The following is a 24,464-nucleotide window of genomic DNA, read 5'->3' as shown; positions in this document are numbered from 1 at the left end:
TTCATAATCAATGTCTCTGTGCACCACATTTTGAAAGACTTTGGTGATTTGTGTGTGGAGGACACAATGAGCACTGGATTTATAGTACTATTTTAAGCTAATGGAAAAGCCAAACTAGAAAGAAAGTGTGTTTGGAAACATTAGAGAAACTGCAGTTAAATCCAATAATAAAACTCCATAAGTTATTATATTTGAGAAAGTTTTCTATATTCTGACTATTCAAGAAAGTGTCAGCAAATGTAAAACTAGTTCTCACCCTAAACATGGTATCTAATGAAAGACTTATCACAGTTACCCAGTGAACTGCACCACTGATCCCTTCTGGTCTTGTTGAGTGCAACCTCCTCCCACATCTTGGGCCTCAAGCCATCACATGGCTCAGGTTGGAATCGTGTGAATCTTCAACCGGGTTCTGGGTTGTAGTTCCCGGGTACTAACTACTATTTCATCAGCGGGTCTGACTTAGGCTCAGACCCTAAAGTTCTATTGCCTCTAATCAGTGACCAAATCCGCCTCTTAAAGGAAAGTATTGTTTGTTTAGAACAAAAACATTTCAGAGAAAATATATATTAAAAGCATTACACACGTCTAGATTATCAAGTGCTTATCCTGTGTGGGGATCCTAGTAGAACTAGCTCCCTATAGACTTTTCTGCCTAGCCTCTCTCTGTCAGCGTGTCTCCTTGTAAGAGTTCACTAACACTCTCTGGATATGCAGTGTAGTTGTATCTGTCAATACCAGGATATTAGGGAGACAAGGTGGGTGAGGTAACATCTTTTATTGAATCAACTTCTGTTGGTCAGACCAGAGCAGCAGTGGGCAACCTGTGGCCTGCATGGGGCCCATCAGGGTAATCTGCTGGTAGGCTGCATGACAGTTTGTTTACATTTGCACAGCCGCCCGCAGCTCCCAGTGCCCGCGGGCCGCAGGCTGCCCACCACTGGACCAGAGACATTAGATATCATGTTTTGTGTTGGAACCAGTTTTAGATTTACTGACATTTTCTTGAGTAGTCAGAATATAGAAAACTTTCTCTAATATCATAACTTCTGTAGTTTTGCTATTGGATTTGACTACAGTTTCTCTCACCAACAGAAGTTGGTCCAATAAAAGATATTACCTTCACCTACCAGTCACCCTCTGGATAGCCCCAGGTGACTCACCCACCTATGCAGGGATCAAGACTTTTTTAACATTTATAATCCTTTTGATCACTAGCATTCCAGCCTGATAAAACAGCTGCATCACTTCTGCCTAGAATTTAGAAGGAATCCTTTGTCTTTCAAGTGCTTGCTTGGGTGTAATCTGGAAAGCCATTGTGTCACCTTCCCATACTGAGCCCATTGAATCCAAGCATTATACGCATATAATAAATATTCCATTAACCCCAATATACAACATTTCCCCCACACTAACTGTCATAAATATAAAGGGAAAGTGTTAAGAAGCTCTGATACAGTGCTATATAATCCTCTTACCTGTAAAGGGTTAAGAAGCTCAAGTAACCTGGCTGGCACCTGACCAAAATGACCAATAAGGGGACAAGATACTTTCAGATCTAGGGGCGTGGGGGAGAGGCTTTGTCTGTCTGTCTGTGTAATACCTCTGCCTGGGACAGATCAAGAAAGCAAGCAATCCAACTCCTATAGAGTTAGTAAGTAATCTAGCTAGAATATGCGTTAGATTTTCTTTTGTTTTTGACTTGTGAAATCTGCTGTGCTGGAGGAATGTGTATTCCTGTTTGTGTCTTTTTGTAACTTAAAGTTTTGTCTAGAGGGATTTTCTATGTTTTGAATCTGACTGCCTCTGAGATTATCTTCCATTCTAATCTTACAGAGTTTTGGGTTTTTTTTCTTCTTCTAATAATGTTCTGTTTTTTTGAGAATCTGATTGGAGCTTTTAGTGTCCTAAAAAACCCAAGTCTGGTCTGTGTTCATCTTGGTTATTCTCAAGCCTCCCCAGGAAAGGGGGTGTAAGGCATGGGGGGATATTTTGGGGGAAGATGTCTCTAAGTGGTCTCTTCCCTGATTCTTTGTTAAATCGCTTGGTGGTGGCAGCATACTGAATCCCAGATACGAGGAATTTTGTGTCTGGGGAAATTTTTAACCTAAGCTGGTAGAAATAAGCTTAGGGGGTCTTTCATGTGGGTCCCCACATCTGTAGCCCAGAGTTCAAAGTGGGGAAGGAACCCTGACACTAATCAGGTAACATACAATGTTCATAAAATTATTACACAGCAGAATTCATAACATTACATGTATCAGCTCCATGTCTGTCACAGACATTGCCTCTATGTAAATTCTGCTATAAAATCATGCCTTCTTTGCTTATCACACAGGAATAGAACAGCTTTCCCTCTAGTATTATTTATTTTGCTCTATTGTATGAGAACCAGTTTACTATTAAACACAAAGCATCACAGGAATAAAACAAAGAGTCAAAAGAAAGTCAGACCTGTAAGATAAATTTTATAATTATGGCAGGAAAAGTACATAGGGTGAGCAAGTAAACGAAGAATTCAATTTATGAGAAGGGAAAGTTTCAAACAATACGTGTTAATGATATACACCTGGCTTAACACCATTCACATTACAAATATACTGTTCTTCCCTTTTGAATTCTCTAGTGGATACTGGACTTAATTTGCCAAGCAAATTAAAACAAACAAACAAAACTAACAATATGTACAGGGCAGAACAATTTAGAATCTCACATAAATATAATGCCCTCTTCCTGGCTTCACTACCACCAAATGTTGTTCTGTGCCCAAGAGCAGAGTGTATGATTCCTAAGGTCAAATTTTCAAAAGCAGCCATTACTTTTGGATACCCAACTTGAGACAATTGCACCTGATTTTCAGAAGTCACTGGGAACTGTGTGATTAACATCGCTGAAATTGGGAAATAAAAATAAACCTGAGGTATCTAAAAGTTATTGGCCTCTTTTGAAAATTCTGGCCCTACAGCCTGGATTTACTGAGAGAATTCAAGATGATGAAAGTAAAGAGCACATCAGACTGGAATCTGCTATAGTGACTGAGCTAATGGTCAATTGGAATAACAATGGGATCATCACTGTGGAAGTCACTACCTTCAACAATTCTCCAAAAGCCCGGATTTGCTGACTTTGGTCATGCTACAAGACCCATCTTTCCTCACAGCCCTTCATTCATGGAAAAGACATAAGGGATATGAATCCTGGGGGAATAGTTGCTGCTAGCCCTTGTTTTAAATATCAAACTTTCCATTCAACCTGGACTGATCATGTGCCCTTAATACTATGTCTCATTCAGTACTGCTGGTGACTTTCCATGTGAACCGGAAAGATGTGAACAGAAGGAGGGTAAGTGGACTCTTTGCTGACCATTTCTGGTTGCCATCAGAGGGTACTTCCAGAATTCCAAGCTGAATTTGTCCTCTATTATTCTGCACCCATTGTTCTTTGTTTTATACCACCACTAAGTACATATAGTCCTCCTTCCTTCTGAATTATTTACTTTAAACAACACACAAAGTCAATTATAGTAGTGGAAAATTCATTATTTTTGCTCAAAGGAGTTTTGTGCAATGTTTACATTTTATTTCATACAATTACAGATCCTCTAAATTTTTCTTCATTTGAAGTTTTGTCAAAATGACTACTTTTTAACTGAAAACTTCCACACACAAAAGTTGATTTTTGCGTGTTTTGGATAGAAGAAAATAGTTTTCACTGAAAAATAAAATCCCAACAAGCACCAGCCAATTTCAAGTCCAATTTTGCATAGAAACAAGACTTCTTTCTCAAACTGTTCTCTTGTCTCTTGAAAATGCAGTATATAATTCCATTAGAGCTGGAAAATATGACTGGCTCGCAAATGTTTAACTTGGGCAATATTTAGGGCAAAAATAAGCCTGTTTATGTCTGTAACAGAATACTTGAAATCTATGTTGTTGCATGTTATTATGAATTTCACACATTGTTACTTATCTTTGTTTTCCCCAAGTCATGACATTCAGCTTTAGCAGCTCCATGTTCTATGACCACAATCCCACATTGACTTCAATGGGATTGCTTATGTGCATAACATTAGGCACATACTCAGGTGTTTGCAAAACTGGAATCTATGATTATAAAAGTGGATGCAGTATGGAAGTCTGGAGCCAGATCAGAGGAGTCATATCAGTGCCATGTTATCATAGTATAGCACTATCTTACTATCCCTATTTTAATTTTATTTTATCCTGATTAAATGAACATTTTTGTAGCATTTGTAGGTGTCAAAAATATAAAGGGAAGGGTAAACCCCTTTGAAATCCCTCCTGGCCAGGGGAAAGCTCCTCTCACCTGTAAAGGGTTAAGAAGCTAAAGGTAACCTCGCCGGCACCTGACCAAAATGACCAATGAGGAGACAAGATACTTTCAAAAGCTGGGAGGAGGGAGAGAAACAAAGGGTCTGTCTCTGTCTGTATGCTGGTTTCTGCAGGGGATAGACCAGGAATGGAGTCTTAGAACTTTTAGTAAGTAATCTAGCTAGGTATGTGTTAGATTATGATTTCTTTAAATGGCTGAGAAAAGAATTGTGCTGAATAGAATAACTATTTCTGTCTGTGTATCTTTTTTGTAACTTAAGGTTTTGCCTAGAGGGGTTCTCTATGTTTTTGAATCTAATTACCCTGTAAGATATCTACCATCCTGATTTTACAGGGGGGATTTCTTTAGTTCTATTTACTTCTATTTTTTATTAAAAGTCTTCTTGTAAAACACTGAATGCTTTTTCATTGTTCTCAGATCCAAGGGTTTGGGTCTGTAGTCACCTAGGCAAATTGGTGAGGCTTTTTACCAAACCTTGTCCAGGAAGTGGGGTGCAAGGTTTTGGGAAGTATTTTGGGGGGAAAGACGCGTCCAAACAGCTCTTCCCCAGTAACCAGTATTAGTTTGGTGGTGGTGGCGGCCAGTCCAAGGACAACGGGGGGGAATATTTTGTACCTTGGGGAAGTTTTGACCTAAGCTGGTAAAGATAAGCTTAGGAGGTTTTTCATGCAGGTCCCCACATCTGTACCCTAGAGTTCAGAGTGGGGGACGAACCTTGACATGGTGGCACAGTGGTGGGATTAACCTGAAATCATTTTGAGATCCAGTTGAGATTTTTTGAACTAGAAATACAGATTTTAAAAAGGAATTTTTAGGAAGTCCAGAAAGCAGCTTTGAAACTGAAAGCAGCTTGGTTTCTCTCTGCTTTGTGGCCAAGCAGAGACAAAAGGGGATTATCTTGTGAATTGCAGGTTTTCTTTGCCTGGAGGCAGGGTACTTAACTCCTGCAGGGAAATTCACAGTCTTCCAACCCAGAGGTTTTTTTTTTTCTTTTCTTCCTAAAAGTAAATAGGGGGTGTGTGTTCTACCCATTTGCTTTTTCTTTGGGCTGGGTAAGCAGGTTTCCAAGTAGTTGGAGGTTTTTTGCTTTAATTTGGGCCCAGAGCAGAGACAAGGGAATTGTCTTTTTCTGTAGGCTGACAATCACTATCAGAGAATAGGTATTCTATTGCAGCACAGCAAAATTTTACAGCCAAGTTTTGTTTGTTTATTTCTAAACCTCGGGTGTAAAGTTAGTTAAAAACAGAGAGGTTAGAATGACCAAATCCTCAGCTCTACTACAGCTGGAATTAGCCAAATTTCAGGCTGAGGAAAAACAAAGGGAACATGAAAGACAGATAGAACTCATGCGGCTGGAGAAGGAGGTACAGGAGGCTGCCCACAAGAGGGAAATGGAGGCAAGGAAGCATGTGGAGGAGGAGAAGGAAAAAGAGAGGAAGCATGTGGAGGAGGAGAAGGAAAAAGAGAGGAAGCATGTGGAGGAGATGGAGAGGATAAAGGCCCAGCAGAATATACCAACAAACCCTAGCAATCCTTCTCCAGGTACCACTTCCCATCCCAGAAAGTTCCCCACCTACAAGGCAGGTGATGATACTGAGGCCTTCTTAGAAAACTTCGAAAGGGCCTGCCTTGGGTACAACATCTCTACTGACCAATACATGGTAGAGCTGAGGCCGCAGCTCAGTGGACCCTTAGCTGAGGTGGCAGCTGAAATGCCTAAAGAACACATGAACAAGTATGAACTGTTTAAATCCAAGGCGAGAGTCAGAATGGGGATAACACCCGAGCAGTCTCGTCGGAGGTTCCGAGCCCTAAGGTGGAAACCAGACATGTCATTTACCCGACATGCTACCACATTGTGAAACATTGGGATGCCTGGATATCAGGAGCAAGTGTTGAATCTCCAGTAAATTTGCCCTTCCTAATGCAAATGGAACAATTCTTAGAGGGTGTTCCTGAGGAAATAGAAAGATACATCCTAGATGGGAAACCCAAAACTGTAATTGAGGCAGGAGAGATTGGAGCCAGATGGGTGGAGGTGGCAGAGAAGAAGAAAACTGGTCGCAGTTGGAGCGGAGACCAGAAGGGACCACCCCAGACCACACCCTATTACCGGGGGCCGCCCAAAGCCCCACCTACCTCCCAAAGAACCCTCCAGACCCCTTATCGTCCCACCACCCCGTTCTCCAGCAACCCACCTCGCCCCAGTGACCCGTCAGCTGGACGATGTTTTAAATGTAACGAGCTGGGGCATGTAAAGGCCAACTGCCCCAAGAACCCCAACAGATTACAGTTCATTGCACCGGAATCACCCCAGAGGTCCGCAGGCCCAGATACCTCCCAGATACCCTTGGAGCGGAGGGAAACTGTGAGTGTGGGCAGGAAGAAGGTCACCGCGTGGAGGGACACCGGAGCACAAGTGTCAGCTATCCATGCTTCCTTAGTGGACCCCAATTTAATCAACCCAGAGATCCAAGTGACGATTCAACCCTTCAAGTCCAACTCTTTCGATTTGCCTACAGCCAAGTTGCCTGTCCAGTATAAGGGCTGGTCAGGAATGTGGACTTTTGCAGTCTATGATGATTATCCCATCCCCATGCTGTTGGGGGAAGACTTGGCCAATCATGTGAAGCAGGCCAAGAGGGTGGGAATGGTCACCCGCAGCCAGGCTAAACAAGCCGTGAGGCCTAGCTCTGTTCTGGAAACTTCTATCAGGACCCAGTCAGAGGTGATGGACCCGGACCCCAGGCCAATGTCTGCAACAGCAATAGTGGATCCAGTCCCAGAACCGGAACCAGCCAAACAACCAACACCAGACCCCGTGCCAGCACTGAATCCAGTACTTGCAACCTCAACACCAGAGGGCCCCACTGAACCTGAACTGGCAGCAGCCGATAACCCTACACAAGAGGCTCAGCCGGAGCCTGAATCCCAACATAGTGCACCAGCGGAGAGCGGTTCACAGTCAACAGAAACAGCTCCATCCCCTATATCGCTTCCAGAGGTACCAAGCCTAGGTCCACAATCCCATGAGGAACTGATGTCTCCAGCATCAAGGGAACAGTTCCAGACCGAACAGGAAGCAGATGAAAGCCTCCAGAGAGCTTGGACGGGGGCACGGAGCAACCCACCGCCTATCAGCTCTTCTAATCGATCCAGGTTTGTTGTAGAAAGAGGACTTTTATACAAGGAAACTCTTTCTGGGGGACACCAGGAAGACTGGCATCCTCAGAGACAGTTGGTAGTTCCAACTAAATACCGGGCCAAGCTCTTGAGCTTAGCCCATGATCACCCTAGTGGCCATGCTGGGGTGAACAGGACCAAAGACCGTTTGGGGGGGTCATTCCACTGGGAGGGAATGGGCAAGGATGTTTCTACCTATGTCCAGTCTTGTGAGGTGTGCCAAAGAGTGGGAAAACCCCAAGACCAGGTCAAAGCCCCTCTCCAGCCACTCCCCATCATTGAAGTTCCATTTCAGCGAGTAGCTGTGGATATTCTGGGTCCTTTTCCGAAAAAGACACCCAGAGGAAAGCAGTACATACTGACTTTCATGGATTTTGCCACCCGATGGCCGGAAGCAGTAGCTCTAAGCAACACCAGGGCTAAAAGTGTGTGCCAGGCACTAGCAGACATTTTTGCCAGGGTAGGTTGGCCCTCTGACATCCTCACAGATGCAGGGACTAATTTCCTGGCAGGAACTATGAAAAACCTTTGGGAAGCTCATGGGGTAAATCACTTGGTTGCCACTCCTTACCACCATCAAACAAATGGCATGGTGGAGAAGTTTAATGGAACTTTGGGGGCCATGATACGTAAATTCGTAAATGAGCACTCCAATGATTGGGACCTAGTGTTGCAGCAGTTGCTCTTTGCCTACAGAGCTGTACCACACCCCAGTTTAGGGTTTTCCCCATTTGAACTTGTATATGGCCGTGAGGTTAAGGGGCCATTGCAGTTGGTGAAGCAGCAATGGGAGGGATTTACACCTTCTCCAGGAACTAATATTCTGGACTTTGTAACCAACCTACAAAACACCCTCCGAACCTCTTTAGCCCTTGCTAGAGAAAACTTACAGGATGCTCAAAAAGAGCAAAAAGCCTGGTATGATAAACATGCCAGAGAGCGTTCCTTCAAAGTAGGGGACCAGGTCATGGTCTTAAAGGCGCTCCAGGCCCATAAAATGGAAGCATCGTGGGAAGGGCCATTCATGGTCCAGGAGCGCCTGGGAGCTGTTAATTATCTCATAGCATTCCCCACCTCCAACCGAAAGCCTAAGGTGTACCATATTAATTCTCTAAAGCCCTTTTATTCCAGAGAATTAAAGGTTTGTCAGTTTACAGCCCAGGGAGGAGACGACGCTGAGTGGCCTGAAGGTGTTTACTACGAAGGGAAATGTGCTGGTGGTGTGGAAGAGGTGAACCTCTCCATGGCCCTTGGGCGTATGCAGCGACAGCAGATCCAGGAGCTGTGCACTAGCTACGCGCCAACGTTCTCAGCCACCGCAGGACTGACTGAACGGGCATACCACTCCATTGACACAGGTAATGCTCACCCAATTAGGGTCCAACCTTACCGGGTGTCTCCTCAAGCTAAAACTGCTATAGAACGGGAGATCCAGGATATGTTACAGATGGGTGTAATCCGCCCCTCTGAAAGTGCATGGGCATCTCCAGTGGTTCTAGTTCCCAAACCAGATGGGGAAATACGTTTTTGCGTGGACTACCATAAGCTAAATGCTGTAACTCGCCCAGACAACTATCCAATGCCACGCACAGATGAACTATTAGAGAAACTGGGACGGGCCCAGTTCATCTCTACCTTGGACTTAACCAAGGGGTACTGGCAGGTACCGCTAGATGAATCTGCCAAGGAAAGGTCAGCCTTCATCACACATCTCGGGCTGTATGAATTTAATGTACTCCCTTTCGGGCTGCGAAATGCACCCGCCACTTTCCAAAGACTTGTAGATGGTCTCCTAGCGGGATTAGGATAATATGCAGTCGCCTACCTTGACGATGTGGCCATATTTTCGGATTCCTGGGCAGACCACCTGGAACATCTACAAAAAGTCCTTGAGCGCATAAGGGAGGCAGGACTAACTGTTAAGGCTAAGAAGTGTCAAATAGGCCTAAACAGAGTGACTTACTTTGGACACCAGGTGGGTCAAGGAACTATCAGCCCCCTACAGGCCAAAGTGGATGCTATCCAAAAGTGGCCTCTCCCAAAGTCAAAGAAACAGGTTCAATCCTTCTTAGGCTTGGCCGGTTATTACAGACGATTTGTACCGCACTACAGCCAAATCGCTGCCCCACTGACAAACCTAACCAAAAAGAAACAGCCAAATGCTGTTCAGTGGACCGAAAAGTGTCAGAAGGCCTTTAACAAGCTTAAAGCGACACTCATGTCTGACCCTGTACTAAGGGCCCCAGACTTTGACAAACCGTTCCTAGTAACCACAGATGCGTCCGAGCGTGGTGTGGGAGCAGTTTTAATGCAGAAAGGACCTGATCAAGAATTCCATCCTGTAGTGTTTCTCAGCAAAAAACTGTCTGAGAGGGAAAGCAACTGGTCAGTCACTGAAAAAGAATGTTACGCCATTGTCTATGCTCTGGAAAAGCTACGCCCATATGTTTGGGGACGGCGTTTCCACCTGCAAACCGACCATGCTGCACTGAAGTGGCTTCACACCGTCAAAGAAACTAACAAAAAACTTCTTCGGTGGAGTTTAGCTCTCCAAGATTTTGATTTCGACATCCAACACATCTCAGGAGCTTCTAACAAAGTGGCTGATGCACTCTCCCATGAAAGTTTCCCAGAATCAACTGGTTAAAATTGTCCTTGAGATGTGGAAAATATTGTTAGTCTTTATGTACTTGGTAGTATATTTAGAGATACATGTGTCTTATTAACTCTGTTTTTCCTAGAGCTCCAGGAAGAAATCCCAGCCAGTGTTTCACCCTAGCTGAGATTTGGGGGGCGTGTCATAAATATAAAGGGAAGGGTAAACCCCTTTGAAATCCCTCCTGGCCAGGGGAAAGCTCCTCTCACCTGTAAAGGGTTAAGAAGCTAAAGGTAACCTCGCTGGCACCTGACCAAAATGACCAATGAGGAGACAAGATACTTTCAAAAGCTGGGAGGAGGGAGAGAAACAAAGGGTCTGTGTCTGTCTGTATGCTGGTTTCTGCAGGGGATAGACCAGGAATGGAGTCTTAGAACTTTTAGTAAGTAATCTAGCTAGGTATGTGTTAGATTATGATTTCTTTAAATGGCTGAGAAAAGAATTGTGCTGAATAGAATAACTATTTCTGTCTATGTATCTTTTTTGTAACTTAAGGTTTTGCCTAGAGGGGTTCTCTATGTTTTTGAATCTAATTACCCTGTAAGATATCTACCATCCTGATTTTACAGGGGGGATTTCTTTAGTTCTATTTACTTCTATTTTTTATTAAAAGTCTTCTTGTAAAACACTGAATGCTTTTTCATTGTTCTCAGATCCAAGGGTTTGGGTCTGTGGTCACCTATGCAAATTGGTGAAGCTTTTTATCCAACATTTCCCAGGAAAGGGGGGGTGCAAGTGTTGGGAGGATTGTTCATTGTTCTTAAGATCCAAGGGTCTGGGTCTGTAGTCACCTAGGCAAATTGGTGAGGCTTTTTACCAAACCTTGTCCAGGAAGTGGGGTGCAAGGTTTTGGGAAGTATTTTGGGGGGAAGGACGCGTCCAAACAGCTCTTCCCCAGTAACCAATATTAGTTTGGTGGTGGTAGCGGCCAGTCCAAGGATAACGGGGGTAATATTTTGTACCTTGGGGAAGTTTTGACCTAAGCTGGTAAAGATAAGCTTAGGAGGTTTTTCATGCAGGTCCCCACATCTGTACCCTAGAGTTCAGAGTGGGGGAGGAACCTTGACAGTAGGTCAAACTTAAAACATGATTTCTTTAGGCTAAACACTTTTAATTCCCTTAATCCTTCTTTCTAAATAATATTTCACATCTATGAATCATTTTGGTTGCTCTTCCATCTTTTTAACTTTTCACTGGAAGTTTTCAAAAGGAGGCTGGATAGCCATCTGTCTTGGATGGGTTAGACACAACAAATCCTGCATCTTGGCAGGTGATTAGACTAGATGACCCTTGTAGTCCCTTCTAATTCTATGGCTATTCTCTGCTTCCCGGAGCCAGAGGGAACATGCAGAAGACTGGGTGCCAGAAAGTCCTCTGCACAGCCCCAAAAGATGGGGAGCCTAAAGGTGATCAGGGAATCAGCCCATTAGTTTTTGTGCTGTTATAATCTGAACCAGAATAATTTTATCCATGTAGTCAAGGAAATGTGAAATCATCAAGTGCTTGGATTTAATTTATGTATATATTTTATTGTGTTTTCACTATAAAGAACTTCAGACCAGAAAGAGAAGGAAAAAATTAAACCTCTGCTTTGAAGTGACTCCCTATATTACAAATTATCTATAAAGCAATGTATCACTTGAAACCAGAAGTAGGAAATGGTAGCCCCTGCTGAAAAGAGTTTTCTGGTCTTCAAATCATTCTCTAAGAAACCTTTGAAACTGAAAACATTTGAATTATTGCCACCACAGATTTTTTTTTTTAAACAGGAATGAACAAATGTTCGTTGTACCTGATGGTACAAGTAGACTACCAAAGAAAGTAGTTTAGAAGTTTGCAACATATTTTCTTGTCCACATAATTCATTTAATTTATTTGGTTGCAACTTCATCACATTCATAGCACTATAATCTCAAACAAATATGGCACGTCTGTGAGTCCACTTAATCCTCCTTGCTTAGATTAAAGTGGGCATTGGATCTATTTTGTCATTATAATTTTGCAACATAATATCATGATACTGTGTAATATATTTTCAAAAAAAATGCATCACAAGATCATTAAGGTTTTCTTAGTTAAGAGCATTTGTCAGGAAATACCAGAATGAAGTCTGCAATATTAGTCTGCAGTATATAATATAGTCTGCAGTCTTCCCTCTTATGCATATGCATCATGCTAGTATTTTATTACATGATGGTATACATTTCTAAAATAATACAATACAATATCAAGCATGCAACTTCAGCCAGTCTTTTTTTAATGTATATTATATTATATTGCACTAGGCCTCAGTTAACCCATATGTAAAACAGCTGGATGAGGAAAACAATATTTTCCTCATTTGACTAAAAAGAGGGCCCGAAGTGCTGAGAATAAAGATTCTATAGTGAAAGATATGGGCGTAGAATTCAGAACCTCTTGGAACCCAACCGTTCTTCTCTTTCCTTTAGGCCAAGAGGCCATTCTGGGGAATACTGCTAGTGACAGAATAGCATCAAGTGTTCCCAGAATCATTTAGAAATCATTTTGGAGGAACTAAGGAGACTGAGTGAGGTCTAGGCACATGCACAGTACAGCCTACTAGCACTTGGACATCAGTTAATTTGTTAACAACTTGAATCAAATCAAGCACATAGGTGCAAAGAACTTTTCAGAGGCTTAACCTGGTGAAATCAAAATAAATTTTCATCATGACAGTTAAAAAGGCAACTATCCTCAAAGACTATTTACATGCTGTATTTCAACTTTCTATGCCCAACCTTTCAGCACTAGAGCTGTTCAAGTTATTATAAAAATATCTTCAAGAAGTGTGGGAGAGAAGCACTTTTCTCACTTTCATTTTAAAAAAGTGGGTAAGCCACTTTTTGTTCAAATTTTGCACACACACGCACAGCAGTTTTGTAACAGATGTGCTGATATAGCATGTACCACTAATGTATGCTTTCAATGTTAATTTTAATTGGCTATCTGAAAAACTCTGGATTACCTTAATTTCTGAGACTGCTTGTTTCTGATATTATAGACAAGTGGTGACCTTACCATAGTTAAGGAGGCAGTCAGCTTCTTTTATAAAGTCCTATTTTAGCGCAAACCACTACACATAATTTTAGCTTGGAATACTCATTTGGCCTGAAAACTGTCAGTTTACTCTGAAGACAAAGGAAAGTGTTTGCAAAGTGTAAAACAGTTTTTGAGTCAATAAAAATGATTGTGTTTCAAATTTACATCTTATATTTCTTCGATTCCCACTAACTCTAAAACAGTTTGCTGCACTGCTTCACAGTTAAAATCTCCATGAAAATTCATGCACTAGCTATATTTGAAGAAAATAACTTGTAATTAATCAAAGTTATCAACCATTTTGTAGGACAAGTGGAAGTCCAATCATTATCATACAACTTAAGTTCTCCAATCACTTTCCCTCAGGGACGAGTGATATCTTCTTCCCTGTTGAACATTTCCCACTTGCCATGTTAGTTAATATTATTTTATTCTTATCTTAGAGGTAATAGAAGAGGTTAAGATGTATAGCTTGTTTTGTCACAATACACATTCTGAAACATACTATACATAAGAAAGGAATTATAACATTCTACCAAGAGCTGGCATGCAAGTGTTCTAATTTGCACTAATTAAAGTGACATGTTGTTCTCTAAAATACAGAGATTTTATAATAACGAACACTTGAAAACTACATTATAGGCTAGTTTTTACCTGTTAGACCGAGGGCCATACTAGTCTTGGCGCAGCATTTCAGAGCAAGCTTGAGGAAGGATCATGCCACCTTCCCACCCCCACCCTGGATATGCAAGAACTCCACAGCCTTTACGATGGTGAAGCCCCTACTCCCTGCCAGTGCATCTGAATGGTTCCATGGGTTGGTGTGGGGGCAAGCAAAGCCATGGGCCCACTTTCCTCCAACCTCCATTGGGATAACCATGGCACCCAGGGACACACAGAGAAAGCACCCCTACCAGGGCCAACCTGACCCTATTAAATAAAATAAAAATTACAATACTTGGTTTGTGGCACTTGCTCAAAATAAGATCATAGTTTAAAAATTAACACCAGAAACTTGGACACAGATGCACTGCTGACTTTGAAGTGCAGAACTAGGGAGACTATCAGGGTTGTCATTGTTCAGAGGAAACATTAAATCAAAGTGTTTGGGGTCTGTCCACTTGCAAGTTTAAAACGATGCATAAGGGGCAACCCTCAGTTTCCGAGCAAACATTCCCTCTTTCTGTGATAGAAAAACTGGGGCTCTCTTTGTTGTTTTGTATTTTAAAACAAAAAGCTGCTACAATTGATACTAAGTGCAATTATTGTGGATAGTCTCAGCAGAAAAGCTAAGAAATGAATAAGCATAGAGCCTGAACTACTTTCTCACTAATAAGAGAGGTCTGCCCCATCAAGGGAAGAAGCACACTGTGGCATAGTGCTGGTAAGTTTACATTGCTGCTGCCCATAATGAACCTACATTATAAACATACAACATGTATGATCACATCTTTAAGAAGGACATTTCAAAATTCTTCTATGGGATGATGCAAGTAATACACCAAAATCTTGCTCCAAGGTCTAAAGCTGAACTGACTTCAGGTATTGCAAGAGAAAACCGTGACCTTGAGAATATTTCAGCATTCACTTATGTGTTCTGTGACTTGAAAGACCCAAACACATATCAAGAACAGCATTTTAGGACATCTGGAATTCATGCAAGTTTATTTTGGTATATCTGGCTGTAATGGCCATACTTGAATTTAGCAATCACCTCAAATTTTGGGCAACACTGATGGTGATTTTCCTTTTGAACTCAATTGTACATTCAACCCCACATTTCCACAAGTCAACTCTTTAAGGTCAAATAAAGTTTTAAACCTAGAGTTGGCTGAGAGCTTACACATGCTACCGAATTTTCTTCTCACCTGGGTTTGAGGGGAAGTGAAGGTGCTATAAATTTAAAACAAAAAACAAATAAAATAAAGGGAAAGTTGATAGTAAAGAATGTCAATCAAAAGGTAGTAATTGTAGAAAATTGTAGAAAAGTAAGAGAAGCAAAAGGCTACAAGGAGGAACTCTTTGGCAAGCAGAGTTAAGGAGTTTTTAAATATATTAGAAACCAAAAGAATCCTGACCATGATTTTTGTCCACTACTAGATGGCAATGGTAGAATTCTCAGTAATAATGCAGAAAAGGCAGAAGTGATCAATAAACATTTCTGTTTTGTACTTTGGTAAAAATAACAGATGAGATAGTCTCATAATATGGTCATAATGATAACAATCTTTCTATTCCACTAGTATTTCTGGAGGATATTAAATAGAAGCTACTAAACTTAATAGTCAAGTGGGTGTGTTTCCAGTGGGATCCATCAAAGATCATTCCTTAGCCCTATGCTATTTAACATTTTTATCAATGACTTGGGCAAAAATTACATAAAATGATCACTGATAAAGTTGGCAGATGACACAAAAATTGGCAGAATGGTAAATAATGAAGCAGAGAGATCACTGATTCAGAGTAATCTCAATTGCTTGTTAAACTGGGCGCAAGCGAACAATAAGCATTTTAATATGGCTAAACATAAATTTATAAATCTAGGAACAAAGAATGTAGGCCATACATACAGGATGGGGACTGTATCCTGGGAAGCGGTGACTCTGAAAAAGATTTTGGGGTTGTGGTGGATAATCAAATGAAAATGAGCTGCCAGTGTGATGCTGTGACCAAAAAAGCTAATGTGATCCTGGGATGCATAAACAGGGGGATCTTGAGCAGGAGTAGAGAGGTTATTTTACCTCTATACTTGGCACTGGTGTGACTGCTGCTGGAACATCCAGTTCTGGTGCCCATGATTCAAGAAAGATGTTTATAAACTGGAGACAGTGAGCCATGAGAATGATTGAAGTATTAGAAAACATGCCTTATAGTGATAGTCTCAAGGAGGTCAATATATTTAGCTTAACAAAAAGAAGGGTAAGTGTGACTTGATCACGATCTGTAAGTATCTACATGGGGAACAAATATTTAATAATGGTCTCTTCAATCTAGCAGAGAAAGGTATAAAATAATTCAATGGCTGCAGGTTGAAGCTAGGAAATCTCAGACTGGCAATAAGACATACATTTTTAATGTGAGAGTAATTAACCAATGGAACAATTTACCAAGAGTCATGGTGGATTCTCAGTCACTGACAATTTCTAATCAAGAATGGATGTTTTTTCTAAATGATTTATTCTAGGAACCATTTTAGGGAAGTTTTATGGCCTGTGTTATACAGGAGGTCAGACTAGATGATCACAATGGTCCCTTCTGATCTTGGAATATATTAATCTATTCTTCCCTCTATAAAAAGAAAATTCAATATACAACTAATTATTTATTTAAAGCCTCAATAGTAAAAGCTCCTTACAAGTCAGCTAATTCAATTTTAAGAGTTTTTTTCCTATACACAAAGAGAAAAGACACTTTTAGTTTGAATAACTTATTTCTGATTAAAAGAAAAATAAAAGAGACCAAAGTAAAGGTCCTATCAGAAAGCACCCAGTGCATTTCTCCCCTCTGGTGACATTCACCACTGAAAGGAGCACAAAATGGCTGCCTGTCTCTTTAGACAGCATAGCATTGGATGAACAAAGGTTTTTGCAAAGCAATTACCACCCCAAAACAGATGCGGACAAGAGGCCTAACACCTGAGGTATGTACTCAAAGATTAAAAAAAGGACAGAGGGGAAGCTAGTCCCGTAACCATGACAGTGGTAATTTGGTGTGAGGGTTTATAGTTCTGGAGCATGAATACAGTGTGCGCAGATAGGCATATTCTTGTAATCAAGTTAAATGTGAGTTAAGTTCCATGCCCCCAACTGCCATCCACATCACCCTATGCAGAGGACCCTTCACCAGTGTGGAGGGGTTGTGGTGAGAGAACCTGCTGAAAAGCTACTATACCACCAACCCTGCCAAGGACTAATTGATCCGAGGGAGGGCTTTGCAGTGTGCATGCATATCAAAGTGAAATTCATCATGACACTTTTTAGATATTCAAAGGTGTAAAGCCCTAAACAAAGCACCTAATTAAACCCACTTCTTTATTTTTCTCAAAGGCCACTAGTTACCAGTCACACACAATTAATACACACAGCCCATCCTCCACAATTAAATACTCTTTTTGATAAAGTACAATAAGTATTAAGAGGAACTAAAAAAGGTAACTTATCACAGATCAGTTTAAGCATCTGATAACGTTAAGAAAATGCTTTTTGAATAAACTTTAAAATGTACAGTAGAAAGATTTACCTTGAAAAGCAGCTGCATTATGAGATATTAAAAACTTTAAAGTAGAGCTTGATGTCTGAAGCACTTGTTGTATATCCTGCTTTACTACAATCTGGTATTTCTCCTCCATCTTTTTGGTACAACATGTTAGGTTTTTGGATGTACAAACTTGAAGATCAGCCCCTAGAGAAAGAAATACACTTTTATTTCCCAAATTTATCATTATGTGTACAGTGCATTGTGCTATACATGTTCATAGAATCAAAGAAGATCAGGGTTGGAAGGCACCTCAGGAGGTCATCTAGTCCAAGCCCCTGCTCAAAGCAAGACCAAACCCAACTAAATCATCCCAGCCAGGGTTTTGTCAAGCCAGGCCTTAAAAACCTCTAAGGATGGAGATTCCACCACCTCCCTAGGTAACCCATTCCAGTGCTTCATCACCCTCCTAGTGAAACCGTTTTTCCTTATATCCAACCTAGACCTCCCCCACTGCAACTTGAGACCATTGGTCCTTGTTCTGTCATCTGCCACCACCGAGAACAACCTAGCTCAGTGGTGGGCAACCTGCGGCCCGTCAAGATAATCCTCTGGCAGGTCATAAGACAGTTTGTTTACATTGATTGTCCACAGGCACAGCCACCTGCAGCTCCCAGTGGCTACGGTTTACCGTTCCCGGACAATGGGAGCTCCGGGAAGTGGCATGGGCTGGCTGCCAGTTACCGCAGCTCCCATTGGCCAGGAGTGGTGAAACGTGGCTACTGGAAGCTGCGGGTGGCCATGCTTGCAGACAGTCAATGTAAAACTGTCTTGTGACCTGCCAGCAGATTACCCTAACAGGCCATTTGCCTACCACTGGCCTAGCTTTATCCTCTTTGGAACCCCCCTTCAGGTAGTTGAAGGCTGCTATCAAATCCCCTCCCCCCACTCTTCTCTTCTGCAGACGAAATAATCCCAGTTCCCTCAGCCTTGCCTCATAAATTACATACCCCAGCCCCCTAATCATTTTTGTTGCCCTCCACTGGACTCTCTCCAGTTTGTCCACATCCTTTCTGTAGTGGGGGGCCCAAAACTGGAGGCAATACTCCAGGTGTGGCCTCACCAGTGCCAAACAGAGGGGAATAATCACTTCCCTCAATCTGCTGCAATGCTCCTACTAATGCAGCCCAAAATGCCATTAGCCTTCTTGGCAACAAGGATACACTCTTGACTCATATCCAGTTTCTCGTCCACTGTAATCCCCAGGTCCTTTTCTGCAGAACTGCCGCTTAGTCAATTTCCCTTTTGTAACAAACATGACATAAGTAAGGGGTGGCCAAACTGTGGCTCACAAGCCACATACGTCTCTTTTACAGTTAAAGTGCGGCTTTCAGAGCCCTCCCTACCCCCAACCCTTCCACCCCATTCTTCACCTACTAGACTTGGTGGTGGGGAGCTTGGGACTTCTGCCTTCCAAGCAGGGTGGTGGAGTAGGGGCTTCTGCCCTGCACAGGGGGAGGGGGGAGTCTTGGGCCTTCAGCCCCATGGGGCACGCCTGCTGTAGCTCAGGGCTTCAGCAGGAATGGGGCTGAAGCCCCAAGCCCTGGCAGGTGCACCCTGGCTATCAAATTTCTGAAGATTGTTGTATGCAGTTCGGAGGGTCAGTAAGTTTGGCCACTCCTGACACAGGTGAAAGCATTACCCAAAGCTCTCAGAGATGTCTGGTCCTGTTCCACAAAAAAAACAAATGCATGTTGAATTTTTATTTACCTAGTTTATTTGAATACCTTATATGTTTTCCCCTTTCTAAAGTAATACAGAGCAATGAAAAGTGTAAAGATCTAAGAAGAAAGAAATTAATATTTTAATTAAAAAACTGCAGTGTATCCAAATGTTCTCTTCTAAAAATGGGTAAATCAACATTTCCAGAAAAAAGTGATAACTTTAAACATAGCATTATTAAGAATGTCTGTCTAAGAGTTAAATTCTGTTCTCAAATACAGAACTTTTATTGATATGTATCAAGAGATTTCTTATGAATTTACATGAGAAATCCTCTTAAATCTGCCCTCTGGTTGAAAGTCTAATTCTGTTGCTAGGTTTACATGCTGGAGCCTCCTCCTGACAGATGGAAGAGAACCATAGGATGAGGACTGCAAGACTGAAAATGGGGAAATTGCCCAGGATAAAACTGACAAAACCTGATGTAATTTACTCTTGACTTCTAACCACACTGCTACCCATTCTTATTCACCTTTCATTCCCCTGGCATTGAATCTACAAGACCTTTATTTTATTTATATAATATAATATGCCTTTAGCTACTTTTAAAATCCTATTTCTAATCCTCTCTGTTAAATCATTCCATCCAAGATACTGTAAATAATATTTTGAGAAGGGAGGCATACACTTTATACAATGAATATTTCATGAGAGGTCTCAAATCAGGGTGTTTAAAATGGTATTTTCATAAAAAGCTATTTAACAACAATTTAAGCTATTGAGGATTATATCCGAGTGTTCTGGAAAGATGGGCAATGAATGACTTCACTAGGTCAAATTTATTCTCAGTTACATCAGTGTAAATCAAGAATATCTCTGCTGAAGTGCATGGAGTCATAGTGGAACAGCAGATTTTTATATAAAGGCTTTAAAGCATGTATATTAAAACGATGTACCAGAATATTAATGAAGACAGCCAAATGCAGCTTAGGTGGTTCCCATTTCCCCAATCAAATTAATGTTACATTGGATAAAGGGTAAACAAAACAAGGATCTTAACTGGTTCAGTCTCCTCACAAAGAAAAGTGCCCACAACCACTGATATTGGCCAGTGCATACATAAATTGTCTAGAACTCCAGCCATGCATAAACAGTGCTATCACTTGATTCATGGAGGCAGGGATACACAGTACAACAGTAAAGATGGGGTGGGAAGCTCTTATAACTAGAAAAATCTTTTTGCTTGTTGCTTCAGAGACTAATCAGGTACACCTGGACCCCATTCACATTTATTTCCTAACAAGAACAGCCACCTTTCCAGTTGCCCTTAGACTTTAGAGCCTAAGTATACATGGTTTCCTCAAGCCACACATTCAGAATTTCTGTCACTCAGAACATGAAACAACTTGCAAGAACCTATTGTCCCCTTTTTATTTTTTTTTTATCCAAACTGGCCACAAGTAGACAGCCTTTAAAGCGGTTGTTGCAGCTGTCTCTGCAACCCCATGAAGCCTCTTGTACTCTGTCCCCAACCACTCCTATGGAAGTCCCACAAAAAAGACAATACAGCCTATGTCACTTTTCTTGTAAAGTGGGGAACCCCCAACCTTTAACAGAGACCGCAGCTATGGTAAGGGGATTCCCAAGCAGCATGGATCCAGTGTACCGACATCGCCAGGGGAATCATTATTATAGCTGCATATAGGAACCCCAATCAAGGATCAGAGACCCACTGTGCTAGGTAATGTTCAGACAAATAACAAAAGAGACAATCCTTGCCCCAGAGAGCTCAGAAGCTACATAAGGGACAGGATGCAACAGCTGGATGAAAAATACAAATGGGACGGGGAAGGGGATAGGTTGGAAAGATGAGGTAATAAAACAAAAACAGTTTAACAGAAGTCACAGCTTGCCACTTGCTTATCCAATGCCAGATGGGAGTGATTTGTTCATTCTCATGACAAATACATATTGTGGAGAATTATCCTTGCTTTTTATTGTGTTTACTGCAAATTGTGTGGGGAAATTCTGGATGGATCTCAGAGAGGTTGGAACAGTTTACTGCACATTTCCTTATGGCACGGGCTCTTACAGTTGTTATAAACATTTTTACAAGATACATGTTAACTCACAAACTGAATATTGTAGAGGGGAGGAGGGGTTAAACAGGATCTTAGCCTTTCTACATCTCGGATCATATACAGTAGAACCTCAGAGTTACGAACACCTTGGGAATGGAGGTTGTTGTAACTCAGAGATGTTCATAACTCTGAACAAAACATTATGGTTGTTCTTTCAACAGTTTACAACTGAACATTGACTTAATACAGCTTTGAAACTTTACTATGCAGAAAAAAATGCTGCTTTCCCTTTCTTTTTTTTAGTAGTTTACATAGAACACAGTACTGTACTGTAGTTCCTTTTTTTTTTTTTTTTTGGTCTCAGCCGCTGCCCAGTTGTGTACTTCCGGTTACAAATGAGGTCTGTAGTTGACTGGTCAGTTCATAACTCTGATGTTCATAACTCTGAGGTTCTACTGTAGTGGCATCAGTTTTTAGGCAGAACTAATTCAGTTCATTGGAGGACTTCCTTCAGAAATCAATAATACTGTGCAGTCTTTCTGATTTTCACCATGAAGAGAAACATCTGACTCCATGTAAAGAAATCCAGCTATTGAGCCATACCAATAAAATGTGTTCTACACTAAATCTCTCCTGCAGACATAAGCAGAGGTGCATCTCATTGTTCCAGAGGATATAAGCATCCCAGATGCATGCAGAAGTCACAACTTTGAAACTCTCTTGTGTATTACCATAAAGGAGAAGAATGTAACTTTTGGTTTTGAAAACTGATTGATGCAAGTGACATGCCAACGAATATGTTTGCAGCAGGTTTCTGAAAGATTAAGACATGCAGACAAGTACATCTACAAAAGGCTGAAAACCTTCCTTTCCCCACAAACCGAAGAGCAAACCTTTAGTCTCCTAATGCTAATCTGAATTGCTGATCTTTTCCAAAATCTTACTGTATTCAGACCCTACAAGTATTATTTTCAAAGTGTTCTGACATCAGCTTAAGATATCTTTGCCTTCAAACCATCTGATGATTTGGTGACCCTTCACTCAGGTCATCTATTTTAAACTATGCAATTTCTGCTATCCCTGCTTACAAAGTTTGATAACTTTGCTGAGCAGGTCCTCCCTAGATCGCTTGCCACCTGAAAACTTAAAACATCCCACCCTCCGACACTCTGGTGTCAGCAACAGAACCAAAACAAAACTACATTATGCAGGTCACAATGCTGGTAGTGTTTGTAATAAGGCTTCCAGGCCTCCGGAATGCTTGGTTGAAAAGGGACTCTGTCGGCTCCAGTTGGCGATGCAGCTGGGGCCCAGGGCTAAAGCAGGCTCACTGCCTGCCCTAATTCCGCGCAGTACCCGGAAGCGGCCACCAGGTCTTTGCAGCCCCTAGACCCATGAGCAGCCAGGGAGGCTCCATGCACTGCCCCTGCCCCAAGGCCAGAAACTGCAACCAATCAGAGCTGCAGGGCCTGGCTTCTCATTCATCTACAGGCTGCAGGGACCTGGATGCCCGCTTCCCGGGAACCATCGTAAGCATCACTGGGATCCCGCACCCTGAGCCTGGAGTCCCCTCCTGCCCCCAAACTCCCTCCTGGAGCCCGCACCCACACTCAACACGCCAACTCCCTGCCCCAGACCCCTTCCTTTACCCAAACCCCTCATCCCTCAGAGTCCACACCCCCAGCCAGCATCCTCACCCCATCCCCACACTCCAACCTCCTGCCCCAGGCCGGAGCCCTCTCCTGCATCCTGAACCCCTAATTTCTGGCCCAACCCGGAGCCCGCACCCGCAGCCCACACCCCAACCTCCTGCCCCAGCCCAGTGAAAGTGAGTGAGGGTGGGAGAGAGTGAGCAACAGAGGGAGGGAGGGAAGATGGAGCAAGTGGGGGCGTGGCCTCAGAGAAGGGGCGGGGCGTTGGGGTGGGTCAGGGCAGGGCAGGGGTATTCAGTGTTTCTGTGCACTGTATTTCCTAAAGTAAAAACAGGATGGCTGGGGCTCACCTGGGCCTGAGCACCCTTCCCTGCTGCCCACAGGGCTCGCCAGAGCCACACACATACACACACTGCCCAGGTTGACCTCCCCCCACCTCTATGCCCCATACCCCCGTCCCCCACGGCTGAGGATGGGGCTGATCCCCGAGCCCCCTGCTGCCCACAAGAGCTGAGGCCCCGTCCCAGGCCTGTGCCACCCACGGGTGGGCCTGACACCATCCTCTCCCAAGCCCTATGGTGCCTGCGGCTGGGACTGAGCGCCTGAGCCCAGGCCACCTTGCCTAGAACATTAAGCAAGGAAGACAAAGTTGGAATTCAAACAAAGTGGAAGTCTGCTTGCTTATATCTGTAGTTGTTACTCGTTTCTTAAATAAGTGCCACTTGTTTAAGAATTGGGATTCCATATATCACAACAGTGGTGAGGGCATCAGTAAGTTGCTGGGAAGAGAGATCAGACTAAAAGTAGAATGGGTCAGGAGAATGGATTAGGGATGCACAACTCTTTTAAATCAAGAAATTCCATGTTAAGAGCTATGCTAATGCAATGTTTAGATTGGGAGTAAGTTCGTAAAACATTCAAATCAGGACATTTAAAAGCTACAATTCCCACACCAAGGATGATTTCTGTTACAGTGAACGTATCTAAAACACATACATTTGGCATAATTCTACATACAGTATGCTTCATGCAGAGCATTTCAGAGTTGACACTGTTCATGGAAATCTAATTTTTTAAATTTTGTCACTTTTAAATCCTCAATCTTATCATTGCATACACATACTGTTGTGATAAATACCATTTCATGTGGCTAACAATTAAACTGATTGAAAATTTAGAATATTCCTTACAAAATAACATACCGTTAAAATAGCAAGCAACAAACTTATCTAATATACCACCCACCAAAAAACAAATTACTGGAGCAATAACAGACCTGCAGCAATATTTACTAATCACAACAGGCAGGTTTATGCACATATCCTGAGCATAGTTTTCATTCACTCTCTCTTTTAATTCTCAGTAAAAAATCACTCAGCGAATACCACCATGGGAGAGGAGTTGAGGCCTAGTTTGCAGCATGCCAGCTGTCAAGTACTTGACAAACACAAGAGAAAAATATGTTTACAATGTTTGCACCACTGCACTCCTAACTACCATTTTTCTTTGCTATGGGACGCTAGTTTGTTAGTATTATCTTATCTAACAATAACAAAGTTCTTG

At 42.2% G+C, this 24,464-nt stretch overlaps 1 protein-coding gene across 1 annotated transcript in view; it reads right to left on the bottom strand.

The window, feature by feature from the left end:
* Positions 1-24,464, bottom strand: part of GPC5 (glypican 5) — a gene marked incomplete at its 5' end in the record, with an annotated part of 1,121,527 nt that overhangs the window by 1,061,085 nt on the left and 35,978 nt on the right. The window contains one exon of the mRNA XM_084617294.1: positions 17,492-17,653. Coding sequence (XP_084473420.1) covers positions 17,492-17,653 — 162 coding nt within the window. The remainder of the gene's footprint in view (positions 1-17,491; positions 17,654-24,464) is intronic.

This window comes from Lepidochelys olivacea (genome assembly GCF_965140295.1).
Source record: "Lepidochelys olivacea isolate rLepOli2 genome assembly, chromosome: 1".
In the NCBI taxonomy this organism is placed as follows: Eukaryota; Metazoa; Chordata; order Testudines; family Cheloniidae; genus Lepidochelys; species Lepidochelys olivacea.
Note: the sequence above shows the minus strand (reverse complement) of the source record. Positions and strands in the feature narration are given on the sequence as shown.